This window comes from Microtus ochrogaster, unplaced genomic scaffold (assembly GCF_000317375.1).
Source record: "Microtus ochrogaster isolate Prairie Vole_2 unplaced genomic scaffold, MicOch1.0 UNK1, whole genome shotgun sequence".
In the NCBI taxonomy this organism is placed as follows: domain Eukaryota; kingdom Metazoa; phylum Chordata; class Mammalia; order Rodentia; family Cricetidae; genus Microtus; species Microtus ochrogaster.
In genome coordinates, this window is record NW_004949099.1 from 33,827,727 (window position 1) to 33,845,861 (window position 18,135).

Below are 18,135 nucleotides of genomic sequence, written 5' to 3' on the forward strand. Positions count from 1 at the left end.
TAGCAAAACTTTTGTTCTCAATATTTTTTGTTATATTTATTATTTGTTATTATTGTATATAGTTGTATTTGGTTTAATTCTGTCTTATTTAGACAAAAAGGGGAGATGTAGGGATAAGTCCCGCCCTTCAGGGGGCGTGTTCGCCTCGGGCTAATGTTTGCCTATAAATTTGGCAAGCATGCTCTCAGCCACTGCTTCTGCTTTCCTGGTCTCGGCAGGAACGGTGGTTCTGTAAGTCTATTTCTCCATTAAATCTGTATATATATTTTTACAATCTGTCTGCATTCGTTTACACCGTTACATTGTATGCTACTTTGTGAATTCCTAATACTTGCTGCGGCGGACAGCTTTCAAGATGGCCAGCAACAATTCCATTCTCCAACTATTCCCAGTGTTGTGTGTTCCCTCTCAAACTGTAAAGAGTTAGCTTGTATGACATTAAAGGCAGCAGTGATGATGTATCATTTCTGAGTTTAAGTTACAAAGACACTGGGAATCTCATTTGTTGAGGGTAATCCATTGCCATATTCTAAGTTATAGTATGAAAGGCCAAGAGCACATGAGGATATGAACAGACTCTCAAGTTCAAGTCAGGCCTTTAGATGACTATAGATCTGGCCATCAGTCTGACTACTAACTTACAAGAGGCTCTAAATGGAACCATAGGTTAAGCTATTCCTCAATTCCTGAAATAATTATTGTGTGACGGAGAGAGGATTTTTATGGAATAGAAGATGACTAATAGATCTGGTAACTGGTACCAGGGGATGTGATAAGAGGCTGATGATCCAAAGGAGTGACTTTGGAACTGGGCAGTAGGCAGAGCTGCGTGAGCAGGCAAGAAGGAGAATACTGGTGCAAACCCATGTTAGTGAGACACAGACTTTCCAGGGAGAGTGAGGGACACATGGAGATATTTCTCACCCTGCTCTAGAACTTCAGTCATGTTCAAAGTACAGAAATTTACATGAAGGAACTGAATGCCCAGCTAGGGAATCACCAGTCCCAACACTGACACTGTTGTCAGTTTCTTTGCATTATTCATAGTGAACACAAAAGAGAATATGCAAATGTGGCCACTCTTGGTGCACAAGTAAAAATGAAACTAAAATTATTTATACATGTATACATATATGTGTATTAAAATAACACACTGAAAGTGAAAAATGGGACCAACATACCATATAATATAGTACCTTAGTCCATATTTGAATTGAAAATAATTGAAAATCATACTTTGGTATCAGTGGAGAATTGGTTCTAATCTCCAAGACTCCCTCCTCCATAGATACCAAAGCCTGAGGATATTCAGGTCCTTTATATAAAATGACATAGTAGACGCATATAATCTATGCATATTCTTCTATATACTTAATGTCAATATAAATGTTTAGTATCGCATAGAGAATAATGACGAGAAAAAAATTGTATGATCTGTATACATGCTGATTTTTAAATTTTGAATAAAGCTAGCCCTTTAAATCCAAAAGCCCCTTGTCTGTTAGTTAAACAAACCATGGATCAAAAATACTAGAAAAGATTTTTCTTGTCATCATTTCTTAAACATGAAAAATGATGGTAACTCAGGATTCTACATTATGTATGTAGCTTTAAAGGCTTATTCTCCACTATTTTTATTGGCAAAAGACTCCCATTCCAAATTTAATTCATAATGAAAGGCTTTAAACCTGTAACTAGCTCTATTTTCTTGGCTGGCTAGAAAGACTTTTTATCCAACATTTCTTTCTTTATAGAGAAAGAAAATAAATCAAAAATGGTGACTTTCATCAAGTTTGGTTCATATTAGATCTTTAGTGTTTCTTTACACAATTTTACTTGAGTTAGAAGAGATCTCTATATGTAATACAGAGCGTGAACAGTCAATCTGATAGGTAAGAATCTACATATTTAGTATGTTGTTCCACACTAAAACCTAGCCCAAAACCCATGGCTTAGGAGGTCAAAGATCCTAGGGGAACCCACTACCATTGTTTGGATGAATGGAAATGTTGTCAAATTGCCTTCTAAATATTTACATTTACAGCCTTAGACTAGAGTTGTTTCCAACCTTGGCCAGAGAAGGCTCTTTCCACAGTGAGCAACAGTTAATGAAAAGACTCTTAACTGGTCAAATGTTGGAACTATATGTCCATTCAGTGCTCATCCTAAATGTGACATTTCTATCAAGCCCACAAAGGCTCAGGGAACTTGCGGAGATGCAGCAGAAAAAGTGTGAAAGCCAGAGATGAGGAGGACTGCTCTGAAGCACCAGTTCCCAGACAGGATGCGGCTGCTGCACTCATGAACTAGGTACAGCGATGCTTACCTATACAAAAGCCAACATTCCAGTAGGCAGCACTAATTGGACTCAGTGTGGGTGGAGCATATGAAGGTGCGGGAAGGTGTACTGAGGAGTCTCGTAGTAGATGTGATCAAGTTAAATTGTATACATGTAGGAAACTGTCAATGAATAAATGAAAGATAGTGTTTTTAAAAAAGTTGATATACTCTTGATATACCATGGCTGGTTGATATCCATGGGAAATCTTCCATTTTATGAAGAAAAAGAGAGGAGGAGAAACTGGGAGGAGAGGAGAGAAGGGAAACTGTGGTCAGGATGTACAAACAAAAATAAAAAAACGATGACAACAACAACAACAAAACAAAAAAAAATTTGCTCCAATGGATAGGTCAAGGCCTAAGACCAAGAATTAAAAAAACCCAATCTGAGTTTAAAAAAAAAATCTGATAAACCTCTAAATAACATTAATAAAAGTTCTTTTTAAAACCTAGTAAGGGGCTGGAGAGATGGCTCAGAGGGTAAGAGCACTGGCTGCTAGTCCAGAGGTCCCGAGTTTGATTCCCAGCAACCACATGGTGGCTCACAGCCATCTGTGATGAGACCTGGTGCCTTCCTTGCCAGCAGTACATTGTATGCTTAATAAATAAATTAATAAATATTTAAAAAAAAATAAAAAATAAAACCTAGTAAGTTAAAGAAAAATAAATGGCACCATTTATATGTTTAGCAGGAGATTTACAACATGATAGGAAAAGAAAGATAAACATTTACAAGGAAAATGATCTGCCCCGGTTAAGGAAGAACTGATACCCACGCTGTATTTCCTCTCCTGGAGGTAATAAAAGTGTGGGCACCAAAAGCCAAGTTGGAGGAAGTGAGTTCTTTGCACTTGCATGCCTCAGTCACAAAGGGCTGCAATGGGCTCAGGAAGCACCATAAACAACAGAGCGAGCTGCGGTGAGAGACGGAGGAAAGGAGAGCAATAAACATGTTCCGGGTGGTCCACGGCCAGTCCCACAGCCTAGGAGAGCAGGCACAAAGTGAAAGACCACAAGGAGGGACTAAAATGTCTCTAGGGAAGGAGTCAGAGAGTGCATAGACAACTGGAGACAGACAGCTTGCTTATAAATGGAATATGGACAGAGCACTGCCAACTGTCATTGTGGGAACCAGCATACCAGCAGGATTCAGGAGACATTTGAAAGTATGTACAAATGTTGGTTTTCAGATAAGTGGATGTTTGCTAGGCCTGCTACAATCTAAGATGCGCCAAATCAAAGTGTAGGCCTATCTCAAGGTCCAAAATCAGTGGTGTCAGAGCAATTAGCTTTACATGGTGAAGCAGTAAACAGGAGTGAAGGTAGACAATAAAGTGTCGTGTCTCCTAGTAATTCCCAGAGAGACAAATACCTGGCAACTATACAACGGACAGAGCACATGAAAGAATTACTTCGAGTATCACTTGGGGCCTGTGATGTGACTCGGTAGGGGAGACACTTGCTATGAAGCCTGGCAACCAAGTTGTCCCCGGAACAGACTTCTGCAGGTTGTCCTCTAGCCCCCACATGCACACTGTGACACTCGTGACCAACAAAAGACACAAACAAAGTAAGTTAAAAACAATACTTCATTGATGGGTATTTCCCCCAACTGCATGGAAATACTTAGAAACAGTCAAATACCCCTTACTGTAAGAACTTGGGGATCAGGGAAATAAATTGGAATTGAAGGGTCAAAAGTTAAACTATAACACAACAGAAAACTAGGAAAATACCCCCACCCCGCGCTAGTCCCTTGAGTATAAATAGTCTCAGCAGACACCTAGATTAAGACTTCAGAAATAAAAAAGTGATGCTCAGCCTTCAAAGTAAAAAGAAACATAAATGGGCCCAGGAATGGGCTCTAGTCAACTGAGCAGGGCACAGAGATTGAACGGCTCAAGGACACGATGGTCAGCCAGCTCCCAGGCACTTCTGGGGCATACACTCAGAAACCGATACACTGCAGTTTTGCGCTGAGGCACTAACTAGTCTTCTCAAGAAGATCTTGGCTCTCTGAAGAGTTCCATAATATTCATTTTATAGTTGAGGGAAATGAAGCATAAATATATTGCAACTCACTGAAGTCTTTTTACCATGAATAGATACATTATTTACAACCTGCTTAGTTTTTATATCACTAATCCGTTAATTTTAACCCTAAACTCATAATCCATAGTTCTACTCACACTCTAGAACTTGACAGTTGTTTACAATAATGAACAAAGACAAACTTCTTCCAGGATATTTTTTCTTTTTTCTTTCTTTCTTTCTTTTTTTTTTTTTTGGTTTTCCAAGACAGGGTTTCTCTGTGTAAAGCAGAGTTAGGCGTTCTAGGACTCATTCTATAGGTTGGCCTTGAACTCACAGAGATCTGCCTGCCTCTGCCTCTCAAGTGTTGGGATTAAAGGCGTGCGCCACCACCACCCAGTGTACTCCTAGGATCTTAAAATGAGATTTGCTAAAGTCATCTGTGAAGATGTTTAAAAAAATGAGTAATAAAAAAATGTTATTTTTCAGTTCTCTGGTATAACTGGAAGGAAATATGTGAGCACCCTCGTGTGACAAAATATCCACAATGCTGAATAAATGGATGGATGATCTTGTAATAAGTGCACGTATTCAGGGTCATGTCTGCCGTATTAACAGCAGTCACAAGTCCTAATACACACTAAGTATTTAATAATAATTGGTCAATGCTGCTAAATAAATTCAGGTGAGAGTCTAGGAGGATCTGTTGACAGTAAAGAGTGTGGTCCAAGGAAGAGAGGTCCTGGAGAGAGGGGCCTGAGAAGTCTGTGAGTCGGCTTACAGGTCATAGAGCTGAAGCAGGCACTGACCGGGCCATGGAGACTGGAGGAAAGTGCAGCTCTTAGTAACCACTGACATTGCAGATGATCTGTTCTGACTTAACCAACAGTGAAACAGAATCATACTGTTACTTAAGTCCTCTTGTTAGAAACTGAAAAAATTGTATAGACACAGCTGGGCATGGTGGTACACACTTATAATCCCAGCATTGGGGAAGCTCCGGCAGGGGGAGTGTCATGAATTCAAGACTAGCCTGGGTTAAAAACTGACTACTGGGTTGGCCAGAGCTACATAGCAAGACCTTTTCTCAATAAGATGAAAGCAAATGGAACCCTAAAAGATGCAAACACAGAGAAGGTACATGTTCAACATTATAAGTAATCAAGTATGAGTATAAATAAAAGATTGATCACTAATTTTTGTAACATTTTGTTAAAAAAAAAGGACCTGTGACATCTTCTAATTTAGTCCAATCACTGAGAATTCTATGATTTTTTTTTTAAAGAGATAGAAGACCTGTAAAGTCTCTACAAAAATCTTCTGTATTTGATGTCTAGCATGAAACACAAGGACATACACAGTAATAAAGACATTTTTGAAAGGGCAGTGGGACATTGGCTCCACTCTGCCCTGGGCACCATTAATACCTGTTGTTTGAGCTGCTGCACCAGGCGGTCCTTTTCCCGTTTCAGTGCAGCCACTTCTTCTTGGGTCTTTTTCTTAGAGGATGAAAGCTCTAGAAGAGCTATATTAGCATCCTTTTCACTAATAGCAGCCAGAAGAGCTTCTTGCCTGCAAAGGAAAAAAGACATGAGTACCAATCCAAACTTGAAATAATTCTTTGTAGTTCTATAAAGAAAAATCTGGAGAACAAAGGAAAACATCTGACTTTCACATCATTCACGGGAGGTGGGGGGTGGGGGAGTGGGTGGCAGGAAGTTCTATACCATGGGATTTAGTTCAACATTGTTTACTTAACAAAGAGCGTGGAGGAGTCAGGTACTGGGTAGAACCTAAAGTTGGGTAAAAATTGCAGCACAGCGTAGCCTCTTTGCTGGAATCACACTCTTGTCCCCCATCCCCCGCCCCGTGTGTGTGTGTGTGTGTGTGTGTGTGTGTGTGTGTGTGTGTGTGTGTGTGTGCGCCGAAGATTTCTTCTGTGAGATCTGGCTTAGTGTTATCAGTATCTGAAACGGATAGTCCCATGGTCTGACACACAGTACTTATCAGCAGGAAGAATTACATGTTAAAGCATAAACATGACAAAATTGCACCAACTAAACAAAATAGTCACTAACTTTATTTTTAAAATTAAGCTACAACTATATGTAGGAACTCCTTTTTATATTTTTTTTCAACTGAAAAGTAAAAAAGGCCAGAAAAGGTGACACATGGCTTTAATAATCCCAGCCCTTGAGGGGTAGAGGCAAGCTGATCTCTGTGAACTCAAGGCCAACCTGGTCTTCTTAGTGAGGACCAAGCTAGCAAGAGCTACATAGTAAGACCCTGACTCAAAAATAAAATAAAATGTGAGCCTATGCATGCATAGAAGCAAGGATGACTTGCGGAATTCTGTTCTCTCTTTCATCATGTAGCATCTTGGGTGTTAAAAAAAACTTTTTTAAAGGTAATTTGCCCACCAAGCACCAATATTTCACAAATTTCCCCATAGCTTGTATGATTTTTATACAAATCTTAACCCCTACCTCTTCCTTCATGCTGATTCTTTAAAAACTAGGCAACAGCAAAAGACTGTGAGATTGGACCCCAGCTGATGGGGAAAAGAAACAGTTATGACCTGTGTTAGAACAAAAATCAAGTGAATGCCTGTCCTGGTGGCTTGCAAGTCCAGTTTGAGTCTTCTGCACCCTTTTTACAAAAAGAATTGCCTTGCTGAGCTACTTTTGTCTTGTTCCTTTGTGGGATATGTAGATTATTCTTTCTTTGTTTCCAAAATGGGAACTGAACTCAGGTTGTCAAGCTTGGGAGCAAATGTCTTCACCTACTGAACCAGCCCTGATTTGTAAACTTTAAGAAAATGGACTTAGAATTACAGCTGAACATCATGAAGTATTTTGATATCATCAATGCATACACATTTAGGATTGTGACTTTGTTGGCAATGACCTTTATATATACTTTCAAACAATAATTTAAGCATCACAGATTACCGGTGGTTTTATTACAGCAGATATTGGGGCTCAGTGGGCACCCATTGGCATTTCTCCCAGTGAGGAACTGGAACAGGGACATAAAGACAGTGGTAGAAGTAGCTATAGTTTATTAGGAAAGAAAACCTTTCCATAAAATAAAGCGGGCCAGAGCTGGTAAAAACGGTAGAGGCTCAGTGGAGGACTGTACAAAGAAATGCAATGTTAATAGTCTTGGGTTTGGGGATCATTTGCATAGGATAAATCTATTCTCTGCACACTGCTACACATCAGCTTTCATGGTGAGAGTTTTCAGTTTCTCTGTTCAAACTGCAATACTATGCTAAATTTGGCCTCACTTTCCACCCTACTCTTTGCCACAGTCTGGCTAACTACTCTGCAGTTCATGTACAGGAAGTAAAGATCAAGGAGAAGAAACTTACAAACAATCGGAACAAACTGGGGGAACAAACTGCCCATGGACCCGAACCCAGCCTTCACTAGGTCATCTAAAGAGACAAATGTGAGTTACTACAGGAGAACTATGTAAAGTAGTTGTAGGTTCTGACCCAGGAAATGCTGAGTCTGAAAATGCACTGCAATAGCTTAACTTTGCTTCTGACTTTTGTTAAGATAATTGAGCTTCAACTGCAGTCATATGGAAAAGTTTAGTGAGGCCACAAACTGAAAGACTATCATTTAAATAGTCTAAGATTTTATTTTGGATGAGTAGATCTACTAAACTCTGAATAAGTAATACTAAAAAATGTGGGCCACAGATCAGTTTACGACATGAAAATAAAAAAAAATTAACTAGTTTTGCTGTTGGAAGAGAGCATGGATCCGAGTATCACTTTTACTGTCTCAACACGTGGAACTGGGGAAAACGGCAGGTGGCTTGTACAACCAGGCTCTAGTCAGCAGTGAAGGAAAAGACAGTCTAAATAAGACCACTGAACATCTGAAACAAATATAACCTTGATGCTGAAGGTGCTCAAGCTGTTTGACTGTACTGCACAGCTTCCTGGTGATTGTTATCATCTGTTTTCTTTGAGGACATAAGGGGTTGGGATGAGAAGTGTGCACTGTCCGCAAGGGTGCTGTGTTTCTGTGTACTCATTGTCAGGACCACACACTTGCCATTAGGCCAAGAGCAAATGATCAATCAATATCAGCATTATAATTATATGGCGCCATCAACACCTTTCTTAGATACAAAATACAAAGATTATAGTGATTTGAGTTTTGTATTTAGAAAAAATGCACAAGGGATGGCAAGCCTGCCACCTGGGTTTGATAGTGGGAGGAGAGAAATAACTAGTCTCTGGCCTCTACATTTATGTACACACACATACTTGGCGGGTTGGCAGAGGCAATAAAAAAGAAAAAAAGCACAACCTGTAAAGGTGAAATTATTCTATATCGTCGAAATATTTTGACTGAATTCCAATTCTTTCATAAACAGCATGCTTGGACAGCTAGGGATACAGACAGTATTGTTCTCTTTGTTATATTATCATTTTATTAACTTCTCAACAGATCCTATCAATGCCCAAAGAAAACACGAATAAGGCTCTGGAGCTTCACCTGCTTTCCGCTGGGAGCCACTGCAGATGCTGCCCAGATCACACTTGAGCTGTGTCTCCCCATCCTGACAGCTGATTCTGCACACAAGGCTCTAGGCTAGCAGAACCCAAGCTATTGGGTCACCCAAACCTGTACATCCAGTAGAATGACTGCACACTAACTGGGTGCCTTTCCTCATTTCCTCCACATCCTCAAGGTCATACATTTTTTTCTGCAGAATGCAAGAGACAGTCCCCTCCCATTGCCATCAGGGAACCAGAGACTGCCCAACTTGCAAGCATTTACTACAGACCCATCACCTTCCTTACAGGTTTCTAGAACCTGTAAGGAAGCAATCTCACTTTGTCATGTGAGCCTCAACTTTCCCCAGGACCACTGCCATGCTGGCTTTCCTTGGCATTAAGAGTTCTTCTAATAAACCAATCTCTCATTCAAAAAGACAGTCTATCTCAGTGTCCCCTTGAGCCCAAACCGAGACCTTCTACTCTCAGCAGTTGGAGACATTGTCTAGCCAAGGCAGCAATGCATCCCTATTGCTTTACTACAGACAGTAACTCTGCCATATGGGTTCCCAAGGTTTTCAGGAACTCAGTAATGGCTAAAACTAGTTGGAATTGGGTCCACTGGAAGCATCTGTTGGAGCAAAACTCCATGCTCAAGCCTGGCATGAAGAATCATCACACTTATAATCTAAGTACCTGGGGTGGAAGCAGAGGCAGGAGGACTACCATAAATTTGAGACCAGACTTGTCTGTTTTGAGAAAGAAAAAAAAAAAGACAACTAACAAACCTCAAATCTCATTGTCAGAGAACAATAAAGCCATCACTTTTCATGACGCCTGGCTAGCCACATGCAAGGCCACCCACTTAACTTCCAACTGTTTCTCTGTGTCTTTGATTATCTGGTTTCCATGCCCCCAAACATCCCTGAACCTATCCGGAGAGACAAGTGAGGTCTAGGACTGCTGGCATTTCACGTTTGCCTGTTGCTGAAGAAAGCCTCTTTTGCAAAACCCGTCCTTTTGGGAATACGCAGGCAGGCTGTGGAGCAAGCTGCATCTTTCTGGGTGACACAATGGACAAGGGCTCTTGAAAACACTGTGGTGTCTCTCCCTTTCTCTCATGGAGACTGAGTTCCACCACTGAGCTACATCCTTTGGAAACATTCAAGAAGACAAGGTAAGGATGTGTAAGCAGCATCAACAGCTTTAAGTTTGGTGCGATTAGCCTTGCTGTTTTCTTAATACATCGGACAGAAAGGAGGCCTACATGGTAAGCCTAAACTAAGGGACTTGGTAGACAGTAGAGCAAAAAAAAAAAAAAAAAAAAAAAAAAAAAGTCCAAACTTCTGTTTAAAATGTTGTGCTTTTCAGAGGCAACAAAATACAGAATGAAACAAAAAAATAAACTGTGAGAAGAACTGTAAGTTAGTAGCCGCTTATGGAAAACAGTTTTCTCTGTAGAAAGATACTCTTTGATGGAAACAGAAACACAAGAAAGAAAAAGAAAAAAACAGTCAGAAGTGATTCTTCTAGTAACTGCGATCTAGAAGTTAGGTCCTAGCACCAACATGAATATTTTAGAGAAGTGGTAGACACCGACAGAAGCTGACCACTAAGAGCGCTCCTAACTAGGAAGCTGCCACCAACCAGAGTCCTGCAAGCACAAGCAGCCTGTTTCCCTGGAGAGCCCAAAGGAGCAACTGGGAAGACACAAGGGAGAACCCCCACAGGATCACAGGACAAAATGTCAGTGCACTTCCTGTACTTGTTAGGAGTCTATTTCGCAGTTAACAAGCAAACACCCCCACCCCGTCAACTGGATACAAACATTTCAGTGGTTAGCAACCCCTATTTCCTCAGTAAGTTGCCGCAGAAAGGCAAGTCATTAAAGTGGCTAGTCACTCTGTCCCTGGTGCTGTAAACTACACCGGCTGAACTTGCTCTTTGACCTGCAAAGTCTAATGGAAGCAAGATGTGCACTACTGTGGCATTTGAGCAGCAGGAAATAGTGAGACCTCCCCTCTGTTCCTTTCCAAAACCCTTCTGGGCAAATTTCAGAAACTGGAGACAAATGCCATAGGCATGAAAAGCTGAGCACCTTTGATGATTTCTGCGTCTTTAACAGTGGTCTTCCAACACCAGTAAGCAAGAAACTGCAAGCAAGACTGGAACAGTGACTTGGAGTGCGTGCTAAGCATGTGTGTGTTCCACAGAGGCTCGAGGAGTATGTTCTGCTGAAGTACAAGGAGTAAGAATTAAGAAACATAACCAACATTTTTTTTTACCACTTCCTCCTCTTCCAAGTATGAATTTCAAGCTGAAGAGTTGCAGAATTACATACAATATGCTCTATAAGCCCAAAAACTTTAGGGAAAAGACCAGATGAAAGAATGAGGTTGGAGGCATGAGAATGACATGGATAAGGAGGCATAGTTTAATTGACTACAATCTAGATTAAATTGCAAATCCTCATTCTCTTATTATGAATTACTTTGATTCTGTGGTCTTGTGATTTAACCACCTGGCTATCTAAAATCCAGGCAATTGCTGGTTTTACTCATGCCCTGAAGATGTCCACTCAGTTATGATTTTCTCCTTTCTAGAGTATGGAAGACACGTCAACCCGATTTAAGCTTTGTGAAAAGCACAGTCATGTCCTGTGGGTAAACCTGATCTCTCAAAATTTGAAACCTGTGTTCTGTTCTTTTATGTAGATATTACAGAATATCCTGGGTGTAAAATGTCAGCACTAAGTCAATTATTTCCTCCACCATCATGTTTTCCCATCATGTTAATGGGGTCACTCACTCCTGGGTCCCCAGGCTGACAGTACCTACATAATCTAGTTGTGCTTTGCTTCCTATGGTCCAACACTGAGTGTTATTCTTTTCTAGTAGTCTTCACTATATGGGACTGTTATTTCTGTAACCACTACCACCCATTTATTTGGGGCCTGTATTGTTCTTAAAGTTTCATCTCCAACTTTCCTGTCAGTCTACACTGCCCTGCTTCTCTAAGGTCAACATTCTTGGGTCTCTCAGCGCATCACATGCCTGGCCTAAACTCGGGACCATGTCTTTCTGCCGTCTCTCAGCAACCCTCCATCAGTTTCACCTCTTTCCCCGGTGTTGACTTAACCTTCTCTACCTGCGACGTGCCGAGTTAGTCTCTGTCAAGGTCTAGCTCCCCCACTGACTACTACTTTCTTCCTTGTCAGCATCTGCTTCTGTACACTGATACCATCTGGATGGTGAAGAGAGCCATTTTGTGAGTTACCTTCAATTCTTTCATACATGTGACGCCTGCATGTATGGTTTGTCTTAAATTTTTTTCTCAAGCAATTAGTTTTTCAGTTTGTTCACATATTAATTTTAAGTTGTGATAGAATATTTATAACATCTTTTAAAAAGTATTATTTTTAATTATGTGTATGCCAATTTGTCTTTGGTGGAGATATATATATATATATATATATATATATATATATATATATATATATACATACCAGATGCAGGTACATAAGGAGGCCAGAATAGAGTACTGAACCTCTTGGAGCTGGAGTTAGAAGCAGTTGTGAGGTGGGTGCTGGAAACCAAAGCTAGTCCTCTGCAGGAGCAGCATGCATCCTTAACCACTTAACTATCCTTAGCCCTCTCTCCAGCCCCACTTAAACACATAACTGTTTTCAGAGGTTTGGTGGTACTAAATGCATCCACACAATTGTACAACCAATTTATTCCAAGACTTTTAATCTTTTATTTATTTATTTATTTATTTAATTTTGGTATATATTTATTTATTATATTACAATATAATATAATATATAGAGGTTACAATATTCTGTTTGCATATATGCCTGCAGGCCAGAAGAGGAAACCAGACCTCATTATAGATGGTTGTGAGCCACCATGTGGTTGCTGGGAATCGAACTCGGGTCCTATGGAAGAGCACGCAATGCTCTTAACTGCTGAGCCATCTCTCCAGCCCAAGACTTTTAATCTTGAAAAACTAAAACTATATCCATTTAATAATAATTCCTTATTTCTCCTGCCCCAGCTTCTGATAACTATTATTCTACCTTCTGTCTCAGTGGACTTGGCTACTCTAGGTATTTTATAAAAGTGGAATCATTCAGTAATTCTCTTTTGCAAGAGGTTCATTTCGCTTAACAGAATGTTTTCAAGATTTATTCACATTGTAGCATCTTCTTTTTCAACATCGAATAACATTTCACTGTATGTATACATCAATCCCTGTCTAATCCATTTTTTCCTCACAGATACTTGAGTTACTTATGCCTTTTAGGTAATGTTAATGATGATTCCATATTTAATTTCATAGTATCTTCATTCTAGAAGATGACCTTGAAAGACAAGAACTTTTAAAGATTGTCAATGTTCTGCTCCGCACATGTCTTAACTGTTTATCACTTTTTCTTTTATTTAGTGGTGTGAGTATCCAGTCTACTCTAGAAACTATGGGATTACATGCCAGTCTTTGCTTAAAATACTGGAATACAGGTGCTGTAAAGGTAGAATCCTTGTTTTATTCACTCCAAGTGCCAAGAATAGTTCTGAGTGTCAGACATATACATCTTGAGCCATGAGTCTCTAATTCTGGCGACATTCTTGCCTGCTAAGGTCAACATTAATGGTTCTAGCATTTTTGCTTATTTTGAAGCTGTGTTTTACTATCCTTTTAAGACTCCCTGCCCTCAACCATGTGCAGCAGCATGTAAGACAATCAGCACCAAGTCAGAGCAAGTAATATCAAGCTTTGCAAACACGAAAGAAACAGACATTAGAAGGACACCCACAGCTTTGTCAAGCTGTATTCCATGAAAGAAAGAAACAAGAAGGGGAGGGCCTGAGACTGAGATTGGCTGGTTCACCTAGATAGGCTGACGGTGAGGCTCAGTGTTGGAACCATAATTTAAGAGGCAGCACAAAATAGAGGACGTCCAACTGAAGATGACAGGGTGGGTATTAATGGGATAACCCAGAAAAATTTACTAATAGATATACAAGATATATTTATAACGAATATGACTACTAGGGTAAAACTTTAAGTTAGTTTTGCTGAAATGAGATAATGAATCTGAGTTTCTCTAGAGGACACAAGTGGTAGCCAAAGGGGAAAAGCCACTAAGGTAGAGAGTTCATTTCACAAAATGAATACTTGGTGTACCCACACTTGATAACAGCAGAACCGGAAAGCTGAAAGAATTACTAAGTGTCTCAGAGTGGGTGTTTAAACAGACCATCAGATGTCTGGAAATGATTTTATTGGGGTGGCACTTTGATTCTGTCATTTATTCTAGTCTATCTAGAGGGTCTTGCTACTGTGTAGCCCTGGCTATCCTGGGACTCCCTATATAGACATCCTAGCCTTCAACTTGCAGATCTTCCTGCCTCTGCCTCCCAAGTGCTGGAACAACAGGCATGTGCCCCCATCCCACTGCCCTTTTTAATACTGCAATTTTCATTAAGTAGTGGGGGAAGCAGTAAGGGACAGGTGCTACTCCATCACATGGGCAGAGAGCTCTGGTGTGCCCAGACAGGAAAACCATTTTAGCATATGGACAGGGAATCATGATGGCATGACTGACAGAAGTGGTGCGTGTGGAAGCCAAAGCTGTGTGAGGATGCATTGCTCCACCACTGAAGGGGCCTAAATTAGGGGTACTATGAAGAGAGAGCTTTGAAAAGGATCTGAGTCAGAGCAAACATCCACAGGAATAAACACAGATTTGAAACCCTTGATGTGCCTACCGAGGACACATCAATAAGACTCAAAAACACTGAATACGGAATGATTTGGTTTGAAACAAGGCACATCAAAAAAGCTAAAGAGGAAAGATGCAAAGAGGAACAATCAGAAGACTCTGGAAGCTAAAAGGCCAGGCTATCTAGCTATGGCAAGCGATGTGTTATGGAGTAGAAGTCTTCTATTAAGAGAAGCTGTTTCTAAACAATGAACAGCATGCTGCTGTTTGACTCCTCCTGGATTTAAGAGTCACAGGCAGGGGTTCTAAGAGAAAACCTGTTCCACCAATGAATAAGCATCAGAAGGTATGACTGTGGCTGTGGCCTGCCCAGTACAGCCTTCCGCTGTATAGCAGTAAGTCAGCTGCAGAAGACAATCTCCAAACCCTGCTGCTGCTTATCTCACATCTATGCCTAGAACATGGTGGGGTTGGGGGTGGCAAGTTAGGCCAGCAGGAGGAGGGAGGTCCTCTCTATGTGGTCTCATTTCCAGAAGAATGTAGTCACTTTGCTAGTTCACATTTAGGCTGAATTACATGTAGGTCCAGACTTCTGTACTTACTTGCCTGTGATCTGATATTGTAATTTTAGTGTCACAAACAAAAAAAGATACAATTACCAATTAATATGATGAGTGTCAGCTATATACAAGGGGTCTTATGCCAGTATTGGTGATATTCTGTAATATTTTCTTTATAAAACTTACGTCTGGGAATGAGGAAAATTATGCACAAACTAAATAATCTAAAAAGATTTCTCTTTGCTCTTTTATAGTTTAACTGGATTTTACAGGTAATATCCATATATCAAAATGTTACAAAATTCCTTCTGTATTAAACACAAAAAATAAAACTTTGGTTAGTGATCATTAAAAAAAAACTGGGGCATCTACTTTATAATAATGGATGTGCTCTCTTTTTTTCTTACACACACACACACACACACACACACACACACACACACACACATACACACACACAATATAGGGGATCAAAATAGGAGGCTTGCATGTTCTGATAAGCTACATCCCCAGTACCCAGAGCAGTCTTTCCAAGTTTTGTATGTAGACAAGAAAAGACTGGCTTTGTTAAGACTGTAACAAGCGTTAAAAGACTCGCAGAATGCTGTTATCACACACAGTCATAGCAAAAGTAGTGGAGTTTTCATTCCACAACTACACTAGCATGCCTAAAAAGTACATGAACTCAACTCTGCAGACTCTAAGATTAATGAAAGCTTCATTTTTACTAATATTCAAAAGTAAAGGTATTTGTTTATAAGTTAATTTAGTAAAAGTTATTAATTTCCTTCTTTTGTGAAATATATCTACCTACACTTCAAATAAAAGGTAAGTTTAAAGAAAATTTATTTGGTGAGAGAAACAACAAAGTTATTCTAAAATGGTCCTTGCAAAGTTTTCATTGAAATCAGCTTCAAAGCTAATTCTATTCTTCAAGTTTTGAGCTGTGTGTGTGTGCATATAGGAAATGCACTACTGGAGAGTGAACCTAGGGACTCACACGTGCGGGGCAGGCACTCTAACCCTGGGCTGTATATTGAACCCCCAAATATTATTTTTGTTAAAATGAATTTTTCAGTAAGTCTGGCCCAAAGAATGAATCTGGGTGGTACATTTTCAGATCATTGTAAGAAACAAATACATATTTCAGGGCATCTTTTAAACTGGGTCTGAAAACCCCCAAGGGAGAGATTACATGTATATTTAGCAATGACAGCTCTAGGGGATGAACTGTGAAATTGTCATAGGGACTATTTTGAGACTCACTTGGATATTGAATTTCCATTCTTACTTTCTAAAAGGAAATAGTCTTAATACATTGCAGCTAAGCCTCTCAATCTTCATGACTACATCAGAGCAACGGGACTTTCTGACAACAATGTTTCCTCATAGACCTGTTCTTTTCTTTGAATGTACGAATCAAAGAAGCTTCTCAGTAGTGAAACTGGTGCCTTCCCCTTGTTCATTTTCCACTGGATGAGGTGCACAGTGACCATGTTAGCTGCTAGGCAGGGGAAGAAGCACCCACCCCTAAATCCTTAGTCATCATCACTTCCAGTCATGTTTTTACTTCCTATAAGGCTCTGAAGAGAAAACAACAGGGAACCAGCTAAAGTTTTCCATGCTACTTCTTTGTTCATAATGAATATGGAGAAGTTACCCTAATAAAGCCCTACATTCCATGTTTGTAGTAACAGTTCGCAGCTATGGGAGTTACTCCAGGGGTCACTGGTTTTGTCCTTAAGAAGGGTGAAACTACTATGTTCAAAACTTCAGTGACCACATGGGACCACAGGGCCATGAAGACAGACCAGGACACTGAAGCAGCAGAGGTGGACTCTGACCCCTGACAAGTTCATAAAGAAAACTACTCCAGTCTGCACTCCCACCTGAAAGAGACAAATACATATGCAGTTCACTCCATGTAGCAAGGCAGTGAACACACAGCTTCCCTTTAATAAAGCCCTTTATTTATTTATTCATTGTTTTTTGAGACAGGGTTTCTTTGTAGCTGTGGAGCCCATCTTGGAACTTGCTCTGTAGACCAGGCTGGCTTTGAAATCTACCTGCCTCTGTCTCCCCAGTGGTGGGATTAAAGGTGTGTGCCACTACTGCCCAGTTATTTTAATTATTTTTTCTCAGTGCTGGTGTTTGAATCTAGGGCCTCAATAATGTTAGGTGAACTAACATTTCACAATATTTTACAACAGTTTAGTTTTGGGAATCTATACAACAAAGTCTATAAAAAGTCTCTAAGGAACAGAATGCATAACAAAACAAGTCTAAAGGTTAGAAGAGGGCCACAGATATGGCTAAGTGAGCAAAAGCTCTTGCTGCACAAGCCTGATGTCTCAGTTCGACCTCTGGAACCCTCATGAAAAAGCTAGATGTAGTGGCACACACCTGTAATCCTAGCATGTCTACAGTAAATGGAAGGATGTACATCCATGTAAGTGTTTGTGATCCCCTTCTGCTCTTTATGTATCTGCCTTATAGAAAAGCTGGAAGGGCTTGTCAGGTGGCTCAGTGGATAAGGGTGCTTGTTGTCAAGTCTGAGGACTTGTAATTCTTCCCCAGGACTCACATGGTGGAAAAATAGAGCCAGCTCCCCAAATCCTCTGACCTCAAAATGTACACATGCACGCAGGCACACACACACACACACACACACACACACACACACACACACACTTTAATAAATTTAAGGCAAATTAAACAAACAAACAATAAACAAAAACAGCTAGCAAGGTATTAGTACTGGTGATTTTAGTGCCAGTAGATCAAGCACTTGCTAAACTATGTCTTAAAGCTGCAGTGGAGATGTGGGGCTGGGAGGCTTAGTAAGTATATGCTCAAAAGATAAAGCTGAGCCGGGCGGTGGTGGCGCACGCCTTTAATCCCAGCACTCGGGAGGCAGAGGCAGGTGGATCTCTGTGAGTTCGAGACCAGCCTGGTCTACA

At 40.3% G+C, this 18,135-nt stretch overlaps 1 protein-coding gene across 8 annotated transcripts in view; it reads right to left on the reverse strand.

The window, feature by feature from the left end:
- Erc1 (ELKS/RAB6-interacting/CAST family member 1) overlaps positions 1-18,135 on the reverse strand; it is a 356,262-nt gene that overhangs the window by 69,087 nt on the left and 269,040 nt on the right. For all 8 annotated transcript variants that reach the window (XM_026788064.1, XM_026788065.1, XM_005365120.3 and 5 more), the window contains one exon: positions 5,799-5,943. In XM_026788064.1, coding sequence (XP_026643865.1) covers positions 5,799-5,943 — 145 coding nt within the window. The remainder of the gene's footprint in view (positions 1-5,798; positions 5,944-18,135) is intronic.